General features: G+C 40.6%; 1 protein-coding gene across 1 annotated transcript in view; it reads right to left on the bottom strand.

Moving 5' to 3' along the window:
- Nucleotides 1–3,959: 3,959 nt before the first annotated feature.
- LOC308154042 (low-density lipoprotein receptor-related protein 1B-like) overlaps nt 3,960–14,629 on the bottom strand; it is a gene marked incomplete at both ends in the record, with an annotated part of 157,449 nt that continues 146,779 nt past the window's right edge. Inside the window, 10 exons of the mRNA XM_080527222.1 lie at nt 3,960–4,100; nt 5,566–5,631; nt 5,746–5,896; nt 6,248–6,338; nt 6,752–6,828; nt 9,320–9,424; nt 9,888–10,062; nt 10,493–10,654; nt 12,228–12,392; nt 13,159–13,284. Coding sequence (XP_080383348.1) covers nt 3,960–4,100; nt 5,566–5,631; nt 5,746–5,896; nt 6,248–6,338; nt 6,752–6,828; nt 9,320–9,424; nt 9,888–10,062; nt 10,493–10,654; nt 12,228–12,392; nt 13,159–13,284 — 1,259 coding nt within the window. The remainder of the gene's footprint in view (nt 4,101–5,565; nt 5,632–5,745; nt 5,897–6,247; nt 6,339–6,751; nt 6,829–9,319; nt 9,425–9,887; nt 10,063–10,492; nt 10,655–12,227; nt 12,393–13,158; nt 13,285–14,629) is intronic.

The following is a 14,629-nucleotide window of genomic DNA, read 5'->3' as shown; positions in this document are numbered from 1 at the left end:
TGGTGATATGACCCGAATCCCACCAGTCCCATTAAAAAAAAAAAAAAAAATCTTAGAAGTGAACAATACCAAAGTTGGTACAGGTCTTTAGTGTAATATCTTTGATGCCCATATCAAGTTGCATGTGAATTGAACCAGAGTGATTGCAAGTGGAAGGAAAAAAAGGATCTGCCCAAGATTTACAGCATACCACCTAATCTGTGAAACATGTTGGCGGAGCTGTTATGTGTTAAACGTCTTGTCTGCTCAAGCACAAGCAGATGCTTCCACATTTATAGTGTGGCGCTTCGTCATACAGTAAGACTGTAAATTCTGTAATCATCGCTATCACTTATTAAACAGAGTGACTGACTGCATGTTACAGAGGTGGAGACTAATACGCGTCCTACACCACCGATGTACACTTTCAGCACAAATCGACATTTTATGACCCCAAATTAACCTCAATTAGTCCAAGATCAGGAGTGTCTGTGTCACATGGGGTGTTACATCCCCATTTAATTCTAAATGTCTTATTAATATGAATGTTCCTATTATTAGTTATTTTATGAAACGTGGTATCGCATCCCTTGGTTTAATATAGTCATAGCATTTCTTCTGAAACTGTTTTATATCAGACAATCTATTGAAGGTACAGATTAACACACGGCAAGCGTTTAATCATGTAAAATGTTATGATTACTCTAAAATATCATAAAACATAGCACACATCACACTATCAATTTAGTCTGTCAACTCTCTTCATTAAGTACAACAGAACGGTAGTTATATGGACCATCTGAGGGTCACGGTATCTGAATGTTCCTTTGTTTCAGAAGAGGCTCCCTCAATGTGGTTCTGTACACCCTGTCATGGTCAGGGGAAGGTGAGCTAAACCAACCACATTCCTTAGTTCCTTATCTCCCACATAACAGTAGGGGAAAAGAAGTGAAGATCTTCACTGGGGTATATCCTCTACACAGCCTCTACAAGTACAATAGGGTTTCAGCACTTCAAGCTTCAAGCCATAATGCAAATTACATCAAATAACACCATCAAATAGTAGTATTGCATTTCAAAGGGCAAGAAAACCCAATTTATTTAATATCGATGTACTGTACATTCAGTATAAAAGTACTACATTGAATATCTTTTCAGAAAATACAAGCTGAACTGGACATACTGTACAAATCAACCAGCATATAAAATTATAAAACTTGTCTTCTGTCTTTCATCTGAGAAGGTAAATATATGAATGTATGACACAATGGCATGTTTTTGTACTTTCAGAAAATATCCTAGCAACAGTGCAGCTACAGTGTAGGCCTATTGATTCCCTCCCACATCAATATGCAATCAGCTGGTGAAAGTAAGTGAGCTCAGTAATTCTAATTCATTTTAAGGGAACTGCTGAATGCAAGATTACTGCTATGGAAAAACAAATTATAAAAGTGTAAGCTAAACGCTATGAAAGTCCAAACTACAGAATGTAAACAAAACTGGAGACACTTTTGGAGAGAGGCATCAGCTTTATGATTGCTAGTAAAAGAGTCAGTGCAGTAGCTAATTAACGGAACAATCCAGTACATTACCTAATTTACCTTTCTAATACCTCATTGTCAATTTGTTTTTCGAAAACCTAGTGTGAGGCACTGCTGACAGGTCAGGTCGCAGGTAGAATGTTATGCACAGGGACAGGTTGCACATCAGTTCTCAACTGATAGAGTCTGTTGTCAGATCAAAAAGACGTAGCTCTGAGATCAAACTGCTATACTCCCTCAGGTGTGAGACCAAACTTTGGTTTAAGGGACCAAACCTTTCATTTAACGCAGTATGGCAGTTTGGTCTCATAACTACATCCTTTTGATCTGACAACTGACTCTATCTGCTGAGAACTGTTCTAAAATGGACACCATATTAATTATTGATGTTGTCTAATAGGTCAGAAATGGCCAAATCCTGACAGACAAAACTGTTCTCCAGTAGGCAATACACGCAAATGTAACCACACCACGACTGCCTGCCTATGATTAAATGCCTCTATAATGGAATATCGACATCCATGCTTAGTTCCTCTAAAATCGAGTAAACTAAACTGCCTACAGTAGGTAGATGTTGTGTTGGCTGTGTTGTCTAGGCTATGTGTTCATCATGCAATTTATATGTGCATTTTAGAGTGTTATGGGCTATACACTGGTGAAGTGATATCGTCACAATCAAAGAATATGATGACTAGGAACATATCTGGAGACAAACGTAGCAAGCTTGTATAGAAAGCTCCATAAGAGACTGTAAATATAGCTGCATTGCTAGATTGTTGAGCGTAATAATATATTTTTAATATTTGAGACATCTGTGCTAGTACTAAGTAATGTGGCTAATGTGACCAGTCGCTAATATATTTTGAAAATAAATGTTCTAATTTGCAGTTTTACACACTGTCTCCATTTCTGGGTTGATGTGGAGAGTGAAATAGTGAAGAATATTGAATATGGTGAGAGTACATTTAGCAGCCAAATATTCCCACTGGGACCACTGGTTAATGTATGCACTCACTGCAATGCAAGTCGCTTTGGATAAAAGCTAAATGCCATATATTATATTATTTATATTAAATATTAAAATGTTAATGTCAGTTTTGCAGCACTGACAGTCAGTTTAGGTGTCTCCAGTGACGTTCCACTTTACCAGCATATTGGTTTACCAGTTCTGGGCCTCCCAATTTTCCATAGGCCCACCCATGAAGCTATTGCTGCAAGCTTAGTAAACATTAGCCAAAATCAATCAAACATGTTTAATTTTGAGTGCATAAATATAGTTTCAGTTTCGCGTTGTAGGCATTGTTTTGTTGAGGACATGAATCGACACATTTATTACTGCAGCGCAATAAGAATGATGTTTTGTGTTATGTGCAGCTGATTGAATTGGGGCCTTAATGAAGATGTCAGTGAAGATAAAGAAGGAATGGCACTAATGACTATCAGTGATCATATTTTCTTTTGTAGAAATTCATCAAAAGTGACAAAAGCATCTGGAGGTCAATATGATACATGAAAACAACAACATATACGCAGATGTTTACCTTAGCTGAGCCACATTTTGCAGAAGCATCTGCAAATACAGAATTACATGTATTCATACTATATTGCTGAATGTCATAGGCAACTCAGGCATATCATTTATGCCGTGGCGATATAGTACAACTACCATTATTGTTATTATTATTTTGACATTAAAGAAAACAACACCAGAATGTGAGTTGTACTTCATAATTCACAATGGCCATGTGTTTATGGTAATCTGTAAAGAAGTAGCTTTTTATGTTATACATACAGATGAACAAACAGAAAAGAAAGCAAAATAAAAAAAGTCAAGAACATTCTGCAAAAAAAACAATTCTCAGCACACAAACCAAAGATAGAGGTATAGGAATCCTGATGCTTCTGAGAGAACATGAACAATTATGTTTGCAGTAGTCCAGGCAGGAAACTTTGTCTGACCGACAAGTCGAACGGTCAGATGTTGGACAGCTGATTTCACACGTATGCAAAACATCCATCACATGTTCAGGGACGAGGCTTCATGTGGCCGAGTTATGCAACACTCCACCATGGTTACACAGTGTGATGATGCCACTGGTGACGCCACCGGCTATGAGAGTAATACTTGTTGGTCGTCCCACCCACCTGCTTAGTCTTAGTCCACCTGCTGTATTTAACCTACCTACCGGGGGTTTGACTAGTCATGGGCTCCCTGCTTTATGTTATTTTGTATATTAGACTGTTAAACTTCAGGCAGGGAGCCACACAGAGCGGAGCCATCCAATTACAGCAAACTTACAGTAAATGTACTACCATTTTCATACAAAATAAAATAAAATTAAACCCCACCGTACTGTAAGTGTCCTGACTGAACTGAAATCCTGGTATGATTGGTACATGAAAATGTCATATAAAAGACATAAATAGTGTAAAAGCAGGCTATGCAACAGTTTCATGAATAGTTGCCTCCAGTTTCTTTGGGAGTAGCTCTCTTCTCTCATCGAGATTGATGATTGGTTGCCGACAGTTCTGTCCGTCAAGGTATACCTTCGCATATATTGGGTTGGAGTAATTCATGACCTAGATGAAACACAAAAAATTAGACAGGATAAGTGCACCACTTCTCCTGTCAGGAATGAAACATTTAATGCCTACTGTATACACTTCCAAAGCCCACGGGGCATACTGAGCATCTCAAGGACACCGACGACATCCCACCGGCAGACCGCATACAATCTTCGGTCATGTGGAACACTACTGCGTTTCTGCAGTACAGACCTATTGCCCTTGTTCTTTACATAACATACTGTATATCATAACTGTCCATATCATATTGATACTCATCTCATGTACAGTATATTCACCATTTATATAAATGTACTTATACTCACTGTAATACCTCATCCTATAATACCATGCACTGTCTACATATCATGTCTTTTGCACTATGACACTATTTGCACTGTGCAAATCTGGTTAGATGCCAAACTACGTTTCGTTGTCCCCAGTACTTGTGCTCTGGGCAATGACAATAAAGTTGAATCTAATCTGATCTAATCTAGTCTAATCTAATACCAGCAGCCTGAAGTTTTTAGAGGTTTAGCTTTCATGAAAACAACATGAAGGCTGGATCGCTACATAGCAATGCCACGAACACCGATTGTCTCGGATTTGTGTCAGCAGGAAGTATGACATAAGGACCGATTTACAAACCCAGATAAATCCTTACTGAACTATATTAAGTAACACATAAAGCTGCAACGTTTGCAGGAAAAGTGCTATACAAATAAAGGTTATTATTATTATTATTATTATTATTACATCAGAAGAGGTATGGCTACAGTGTTCAGGAATCAGTAGCACCGGCATTATAGACCATACAAGGCAAGTACAATAATGTGATCATACTGTATTTCCCTTGCAGATAGCTACTACGTATGTTAATTTACTGTACATGTAATTTAAAAGATACAATAAGGAAGACTTTTTACATTTTAACGTAATAACAATTTTGATGTGTTGATGTAATAAAAACAAAAAAACATGGATTTTGCTGCTCTAGCTGCATTTGTGGAGAACGTATTACAGTAAGCACATTTGTGAGCTTGGTGAAAGCGGGAACAAGTCGGCAGACGATTTAATGTTCAGACTTTTATTCTGAAAAATGTCAATACATTTCAGCGTTGTTGAAAATCAATGACACACTCGCTAGTCAACTAACACAGCTTGTTTTATGAGCCTGCTAACAATGTAAAGTAGTGTTATTGTTAACTGGGTTGTAGTGGGGATTACTCACCGAATCCATTGCATTGCAATGTTTTGGCTTGAGTAGCGAGTGTGTCAATGATTTTCAACAACGTTGACATTTATACAAAACATTCTGAATAAAAGTCTGATTGGTTTTTGATTGGTTGCTGACTTGTTCCTGTTTTCACCAACTGCTGTCACGTTTTGTTTATCATAGAAGAAGTGCACCATAGACACATAAGGAGTAGTGCAGATACACACATTTTCCAAGCAAAGGATGGTTCATGGGGGAATGTACCTGTCCAGGAATGACCTCCTTCGGAACAGCGTGAAGATGAAGATTACTGGACCTCACACACCAACCCTACAACACACAATGACAGCAGCTGTTACCCGCAAGAAACGTCTACCTGTAACTCCACATCTTGTACTTTAGTACTGTCACTCTCTTGAAAAACAGAGTTTTTTCCCCCCAAACCTTCTGTGGGTCCAGTGTGAAGTGTGGATGGAGGTGGTTTCCAGCAGCAGCATGATTGTCATGGTCTACCTCATACATGTTGTATGAAGGGTTTCCAATCTCAACATTTATCCCCCCGTTCGCAATGGGCTGTCGCTGGACTCTCTTTGCCCTGAGAAGGATAACATAGGGGAGTTGAGAGAGAATGTTTAGGTAACACTTTCTTTGAAGTGACATGTGGCCTGATGAATACACATGCTGTATAACCTATTGATGCAACATGATTGTATTTCATGTGCCTTACATGAAAAAGATAATCATGTTGTATAATTAGTTCATATAAAATGTATGATCATTTGTAAATAGTCATGACCACTGGCTATGACTGGCGCACAAAATGCATTATTAAATAAGAATATTACGAATTAATATAAAAAAAAAAAAAAAATTAAATAAAATTAAATATTTTTTTTTTTTCACCATTACCAGAAAAACATACATATATATATATATATATATATACCTTTGCTTCCTCTTGCATATAACAACACCCATCACCATGGTCGAGATCAGAATCACCAGGACAATTACTGGCACAATGATGGCCATACTTCCTGTAACGCAAAGGTCAGATAAAACAACTGGGCCAAAATAATACCATAGACTTAAATTAGAGCAGAAAAGGAAAAGCCAAAGGGGTAAAAACTTTCCAACAACGTTTCAGTTCTGCCTGATAAAAGAACTGTGGCCCTGGTGTAGACAGTCAAGGGAGAAAGGCCCAGTCTGCACAGTAAAGGCCCTGAGAGAATACTACAGTGAAATGTCAGCTCTGCTCCAGAGTGCCCAGTAATTCACAGATAAAATAGCCTCACTGGGAATGGCTCAGGTAGTATCCGAAGGTCTCCAAAAAGCAGAATAGTGCTTTCAGAACAAACGGTGGCTTTGATTCTGTGTGCGTGCGTGCATGCGTGTGTGTGTGTGTGTGTGTGTGTGTGTAGAGGGGGCACATTTACTAGTCTCTACTCACCCCCGCTGATGCTGCCTGGTTGACTGGTCTTGGGAGCTGGTCTCTCACACTGAATGCCAGACCAATTATTTGGACATCTAGAGGAGACAAAATAAATAGCTGTCTGCTGCTATACCCATATGTAGTCTTCTAGGTTCATGGCTTTAGTGCCCCATGTTAAAGAACGCAATGATGCTCACAGCTGTTCATTATTTCCTTATTATTTTCCCTGACCAGACGATATGGACATGACATTACAGAATGAGTAATCTGACACCAGCAGCTGTATGACGGAAAAAATGATATTCGCTGAAATTAAATGGACTGTCACCAGTATGTAAATCAACACAGGCAGCAAGTGGGGAACAAGAATCTCTGGCCTGCAGTGAGTGACAGATTGTATTGGACCTCCAATTAGGAGCTCCACACACACACACACACACACACACACACAGACACACACACACATGCGCACACGCACACATGCGCATACGCACACACCGTGTGTGGAGTGTATTTCTGCTGAGGGGAGGATGGAAGGACATGTGAAGTATGCTGTGTAGGTTGCCAATGGAAGACAGACAGACAAGGACTGGTGACAGATGAATACTGGATCCTGCTGGGATGTGAGACAGTCAGGGGCTTCTCTCGGTATGGGAGGAGGAGGGGAGGAGAGGGGGTTAAAAGACAAAGACCTACTTGCACTGGGGTTTGTTTAAGGCAGTTAACGTGCAAATCCCCTTATTCTGACAGTAGTAATCACAGAGGTTGGACCGTTGATCACAGCGCAGGTTTTTGAACCCAGGCGTACAGCTGCGAAAGTCGTAGATAAGGGATTGTTGAGGAATACAAAGAGAAAACAGGTCGAGCACAACACATTCTTCCACTCCACCAGCTTTGGCTATTGGAGGATATCAAAATGGAGTATGACATCTAACACAAGAGGTCCTGGTATTTCCATAGGATGTGTGTGATCAGGTGAGAAAGCCAATAACAGTATGGCAAACAATTCAATGTCAGACAATGTGTAAACAAAACAATTTGACAAAGCTAAGCAAAGGGATGCATATTATGTTGCCATAACTACAGTAGGAAGTGATAGGTTGATAATAAGGTCTATATAGCATGGTATCTTCTACGCCACCAGTAACACTTTATATAACGTTCATTTAGAAGACATTCATAAGCCATACATAAATAATGAACTCACAACTAACAAACTACTATTTCAACTATTAAATATGCTTAGTCAATTAGTCGTAACTATACCATTGGTGCAAATTGGTAGGTTTGATCTTCTCAATAAGATATCAAAAAGCATACAGTTTCCACTGTATGCTTTTTGATATCTTATTGAGAAGATCAAACCTACCAATTCATTCAAATGCTCCACTGATTAAAGGCAAAACACAGATTAAGGGCAGTGGTGGTTTCCCTGGGCATGATCCGGATCAAGGGTTGCCCAGCGCAAGAGCAAGTCGAGGCAGAGTCAGCATGGGTCGATTTCAGGTCCTTCTTCCCCTTCAGTGGTGGGTGGGCTCTCGTGTTGCGGGGGGTTTGGGTTGGCAGGCGTCTCGCAGTGCTGGTGTACAGCCCAGTTCCGTGCTGGCTGGGACGGTCACGGTACTGGCTCTGGGTGATTTTGGGCTATTGCTGCTGCCCCTCCGACCCCCCCCCCCCACCCCCCTGATGTCCCTCTGGTGGGCCAGCTCGTGACAGAGGGTAAGCCGGCGCTGGCCGTGTCCTTTAGATGTATTTTAGATGTCCCTTAGATGTGCCGGAGGCCCCAGGCCACCTGCTTTATTCTGATTCTCTCCTACTGTTTCATACATCAGATTTTTTATTTTTCCACAGCCTCTAATCCTGTGTTTTCCTTTTTCAAATAAACAAAGTCTATCTAAACATTCATGAACCTGCGTTAATGTTGCACAAATCATTTATCGGTAGTTTGAAAATCATTATACAGTTTATTTATTTAGTTTAGTTTCATAATGGGTATAACTGTTGGAATTATTATTTGTTGAGTTAGTTAGTGAGTTCATTACCTATTAATGTTTTAGAAATGAGCGTTATTATAAAGTATTAGCCTACCCCCTGTGCTACAGGGAAGGACATAGAAATACAAATACAAATAAAAACACAACAAAGAGTAAAACAGAAAACATGTTTTCCATCTCAAAGTTGTTTTCTAAGACATATTCATACTGTTTACTAACTGCCTGCGGGGATCAGAACTAATAATTACAAACTTTTTAAAACTTTTGGTTAAGACCTATAAACAAATACACAAGCGTTCTTCTGCTTCAATCTAACCTTGCACAACAGAAAACGGAAAAAAACCAAAACACGTTACTGCGACAAATACAGAAACAAAACACTGAAGTAAGCAGATGTCTAATCGTCTGCCATGGTGACCCTTTCAATAATTGATCCACACAAGTCTAGTCTAGTCATGTCTTCCACTTCTCACAGCGACATCACTATCAAAATGGCACTAATTGCGTCTGTGCTGTGTGAGACAATTAAAAAAAGAAGAAGAAGAAGAAGAAGAAGAAGGAGCACCATAACAAATGCTAAGTCATCACTTACTGGCAGAACGGTAGGGTGGTTTCAGAGTCGAGTTGACAGGTGCCACCATTGTAGCAGTACCCGTCACACAGCTGACAGCTGGCTGCCACTCTGTCGCTGCTGCAGCTGCATGGGAGAAGCAAGGAGCAAGGAGCAGACCCTCCTCTGTCACTGACTAATGAGATTATGCATTATGTAGGTGTGGTGGTGTCTCCCCACTCTCCACACGTCAAATGACTTCAATGGCAAGTCAGAAATACTTGTCAGTAAGTCAGAAACAAGTCAGAAATGTTGGCTTAGAGAAAAGACTCATATGACAATCTCAAAGCTCAATACAAGAACGTCCTATACCAAGACCTTAGAGACATAGGGATATTTGGAACATTTCGAGCTGTGCTTGATTTAGCTCGGTGTACAACATTTAAGAAATGTTAAAATGTTTAAATGTTAAATGTTAAAATGTTTTCAAAACATTTGAAACAATTTACAAAAACACATTTGTCTTGACATTAAATAACAAGGCTCTTGTCTGTGAAGAGGAGCACAATAACAATAGAGAGTGGTTTAAACCAATTCAGATGATACTTACTTGCAGACCACAGATTCTGTCGCAAGGTCAACAATACATGGCGCCCCTCTGCATTGAAGACACTTATCCACTTCACATTTAATTCCCTCATATCTTGCTGGACACACACATTCAACGTGACCCGTGCTAGACAGGGTACAGGCCTTCGAATTTGTGCAGTAGTGATGGCACATATCTGGAACAAGAGAAAAACATTCTTGTATTATATTCTTATAATTATATTCTTATTATTATTGGGACGTGATACACATTTTTTAAATTAGAGGCTTTAATAGAGGGAAATTAATCGCATTTTAATCGCATATCAATATTTGACACGAGAAGCAACAGTTTTCAATTCAAATGGATTTGGTATACGAGTGAACCAATTAATAGACATACATAAGTTTAAAGCAGCAAAATCCTGTTTCTTTTAGCTACACAGACCAACAGATCACACAATGTACCTATTTGATGTCGATTTGATGTCCTGTACTGGACATCCAACCGCATATATATCAGGATCAAAGTCTAACAACCACTGTCTTCTCATTGTGGACAGTGACTTATGACATACACAGATGTGATTGATATGGACTGGCCTGTACTCTGACGGTAGGACTCACGGTAGAAACAGCGGTCCCCGGTGTACTCAGCCATACAGCGACACACTGGCTGGTTCCCCTGGCTGACGTCACAGGTGCCTCCGTTCAGGCAGTAGTTGTCACAGATCCTCTTCTCACAGACAGGGCCGGTGAATCCGACAGCACAGCGACATGTAGGCCTCCCTTTAGTACAGGGGAGACACATGTTCAAACACAAAACCTGACTTAACACATAGTGTGGCAGAAGCAGCATCCTTCTTCTCCTGAAAGACTTACTGTAATTAATGCATGGCTGCATTCCAAAATGAGTTCTTGTGCTCTATTCTAGAGCATATACCAAGTACGTATTTTGGAACACAGCCCATGTCTCCCTCATAAACTAGATATATATACTGTACGTTGCACTATGGAGCGCTATAGGAGATATTTTCTTCCTGCCGCAATAAGACTGTACAACTCCTCCTCCGGCTGGATCGGGGTAATCAGAGGCTGGGGGATGTTAAATCATACTGGACTGTTCTTACTGTATATAATGTTTCAGATGTCTATTGTGTCTATATTTTTGTATATATTTTTTCTTTTATTCTATTATTCAATTGTCACTTTATTTTGTTATTTTGTTTGTGGTGAGCTGCTGTAACGCCTACATTTCCCCTCTGGGACCAATAAAGTACTTACTCTATCTATCTATCTATCTATCTATCTATCTATCTATCTATCTATCTATCTATCTATCTATCTATCTGTCTCTCTCTGTCTCTCTCTGTCTCTCTCTGTCTCTCTCTGTCTCTCTCTATCTCTATCTCTCTCTCTCTCTCTCTCTCTCTCTCTCTCTATTTATCTATGTAACAAATACAAACATATTGGTTGAGAGTGGGATACAAGTGATAATGTTCTGTTGTTATGAGGTGCTTCCAAGAGTTTATGTCACACATTATATTCCTGCCATCCCATTAGCAACAGTAATCCCTACATGGAGTTAGCTGCATAAGAAATTACAACAGGGGCTTACATATAAAAACTTCAGTTGAGAATAATAATCAAATTGAGTCGAGAATTCCTAATAGATTGTTCCAAGGTAAATAAATACAAAGCAGATGTGATTTCTCTCCCAATTCATCGGAAATTCAAAACTCATGCACATCCGAGCAGAAACATGTTTTTTTCTGATACCATGAAGACCCCCAAGGTTTGCTGCTTTCTAAAACAATCCTTTCTATTTATACTGGAGTGAGCTCAGTTAGTTTCACACATCTCTCTATTATTTATTTTCAAGGAGAAGGAATAATAAAGCTATCCTTTTCCACCTGCTGTGCATTTGCAGAAAGATAGGATCTGAACATAGGACCTCTCTGTAACAACTGTTGAAATATGAATACCACCGCCACACAGCATGTCTTACATATTCATGATGATACACTTCTTGGCTAATGCGGCTTCTGCCATGGTGAGGCAATGTTTCTGATGCATCTGTGGCCTACATATGCAGTATCCCAGATAAATTCAACTGAAGTGTCCCCTGCACTTTCCAGTGGCTCCCTTCCAAGTGTACATCTGATGTTTGTTGTGTATCGTCAACGGCAAAACACTGACAGATAAATAATTAGAGACAGACGATCGAGTGATGGTCCTGGAGTTGTCACAGCAGAGCTGGCATCTATCTTTGCCCTGTACTCATTTGCCCACGGACAGGCATGAATGCTTCCCTCTGTCCCGGGAAGTCCCCCAGGAGAAGCGCGGAGCAGAAGGAGCTCACCTAGTGGAGAGCCTGAACATGTGCCCCCGTTCTGACAGTAGTCTTTGCAGTGGTTGACTTGACATCGCTCCCCGGAGAAATTTGGCCAACAGTAACAGCGAGAGTCCCCCTTCTCGTTGGTCACGCACCGCCCTCCGTTCTCACACGGGGGACGACACAGCTCTCCTGAAACACAGTGTAGAGCCCGCGGGCTAAGAACAGGCCTTGACAACCTTCAAGTGCTTCCATAACAGCATGGAAGCCTATTGTATCTAACCGGTGGATTACTGGCTTCATCAAGATGCTGACCACATGAACAGCAGTGTAACAGATACAGCCCCAGTTGGACTAAGGTTAGATGGGTTAGATGGCAGTTGGACTAGAGTTACATGACAGTTGGTGTAGGGTTTAGGTGACAGTTGGACTAGGGTTAGATGACAGTTGGACTAGGGTTAGGTGACAGTTGGACTAGGGTTAGATGACAGTTGGACTAGGGTTAGGTGACAGTTGGACTAGGGTTAGGTGACAGTTGGCCTAGGGTTAGATGACAGTTGGACTAGGGTTAGATGACAGTTGGACTAGGGTTAGGTGACAGTTGGACTAGGGTTAGATGACAGTTGGACTAGGGTTAGATGACAGTTGGACTAGGGTTAGATGACAGTTGGACTAGGGTTAGGTGACAGTTGGACTAGGGTTAGATGACAGTTGGACTAGGGTTAGATGACAGTTGGACTAGGGTTAGATGACAGTTGGACTAGGGTTAGGTGACAGTTGGACTAGGGTTAGATGACAGTTGGACTAGGGTTAGATGATAGTTGGACTAGGGTTAGATGACAGTTGGACTAGGGTTAGGTGACAGTTGGACTAGGGTTAGATGACAGTTGGACTAGGGTTAGATGACAGTTGGACTATGGTTAGATGAAAGTTGAGAAGGTTGACAGGTCCACGTTACCTGAGGGGTTGGTGTCACTGCAGGTTCTGTTGACCAGGGTCTTCCCCTCAGGGCAGGAGCAGCTGGCACCGGAAGGGTTGAGGAGACACAGGAAGTCACAGCCCATCCTGGGACATGGGTTGGACACTGGCAGGGCCAAAGGGACTTTATTAATTCAGATTCAGATTCAGATAACGTTTATTGCCATTATGCATACACATAGGAATTTGCTTTGGCATTACAGTAAGTGCGTTTATACTTTTCCCCCCGTGTATAAGGCATACACTGTGGGGGATTTTTAAGTGTTTTTAAAGTTTACATTTAAATGTTTGCAATTTAGCAGACACCTTTATCCAAAGCGACTTACAACAAATACATTTGTCTTCATTTGGATAGATGATTCACTTCAAGTGAATTATCTATCCATCAGTCATCGTAAGAAAAATATATATATCTACGCTTGGACCAGGGGCCATTGGCAGTTACAATGCTAGAATAAGGAATATTTCTTATTTATTACTTATTTATTTATTAAGTGTTTTTAAAGTGCAGTATAAGAGGGTTGTGCTAGGGTGCAGTCATGCAGTGTTCTAGATTCACTCGGGTTGCTATTGTAGCACTCCCACAGCTTTTGAATGGTCACTTGGTATAACAGAATTGAAATTCCATTTGGTATCATTCCGCAAATCATCCTGACACATTTAATAGACTATTACAGTTTGCAAAGGAGTTATTCCATGTGAAATCAACAGATTGTTCAGAATTTCTCTCTGTAGAGTTGCTCTCTGTAGTAGTTTGCATAAGATACATATTTCTGCAACATTATTGTAGAAATATAATTTTACTCTCTGAGAAATTAGCCAATTTATTTTTAGGTTGTTGCCCCATCCAATCATATGAGCACTCCACTAAACATTTTATGGTCTTGAGCTTTCAATTAATAATACACATAAAAAGGGTTCAGCAGTCAAAAGAGGGAGAGAGAGAGAGAGAGTGAGAGAGAGAGAGAGAGAGCGAGAGAGAGAGAGAGAGGTGGGGTGGGGGGAGAGAGAGACAGAGAGAGAGGGGGGAGAGAGGGAAGAGATACTGTGTGAGAAACTGGCCTGGAGCCAATTTGCAGAGAGAAAGAGAAAGAGGGGCAACATCTCCAAACTTATCAGCCAACCCCAAAAATGTAGCGTCAGTGTTTTGATAGCAGTGCTCCACCAATTACTAAGCTAGAGGACCGGCAGCTGAGACTTCAGCACCTATTCCAGCCTTTTGCTAGTGACATTAGCCTGCTAGCCTGCAGCAGGTCGATGTGACATTATGTGGAGAGTTAGAGCTCAATCCCTGACCATACTTTAGACATACAAACAAAGACAAAGGAGAAGGAAGAAGCCCACTCAGGGACAAGCTGGCCAGGATGTATTCTGGCCCTGAACCTGCAAAGCAAAGAGAATCCACATCCGAAAGTACACCCTTTGTTTGGAGAATCAATGAGAAATTTCAG

The sequence above is a fragment of the Nansenia antarctica genome (assembly GCF_963989245.1).
Source record: "Nansenia antarctica genome assembly, chromosome: 3".
Taxonomy (NCBI): domain Eukaryota; kingdom Metazoa; phylum Chordata; class Actinopteri; order Argentiniformes; family Microstomatidae; genus Nansenia; species Nansenia antarctica.
Note: the sequence above shows the minus strand (reverse complement) of the source record. Positions and strands in the feature narration are given on the sequence as shown.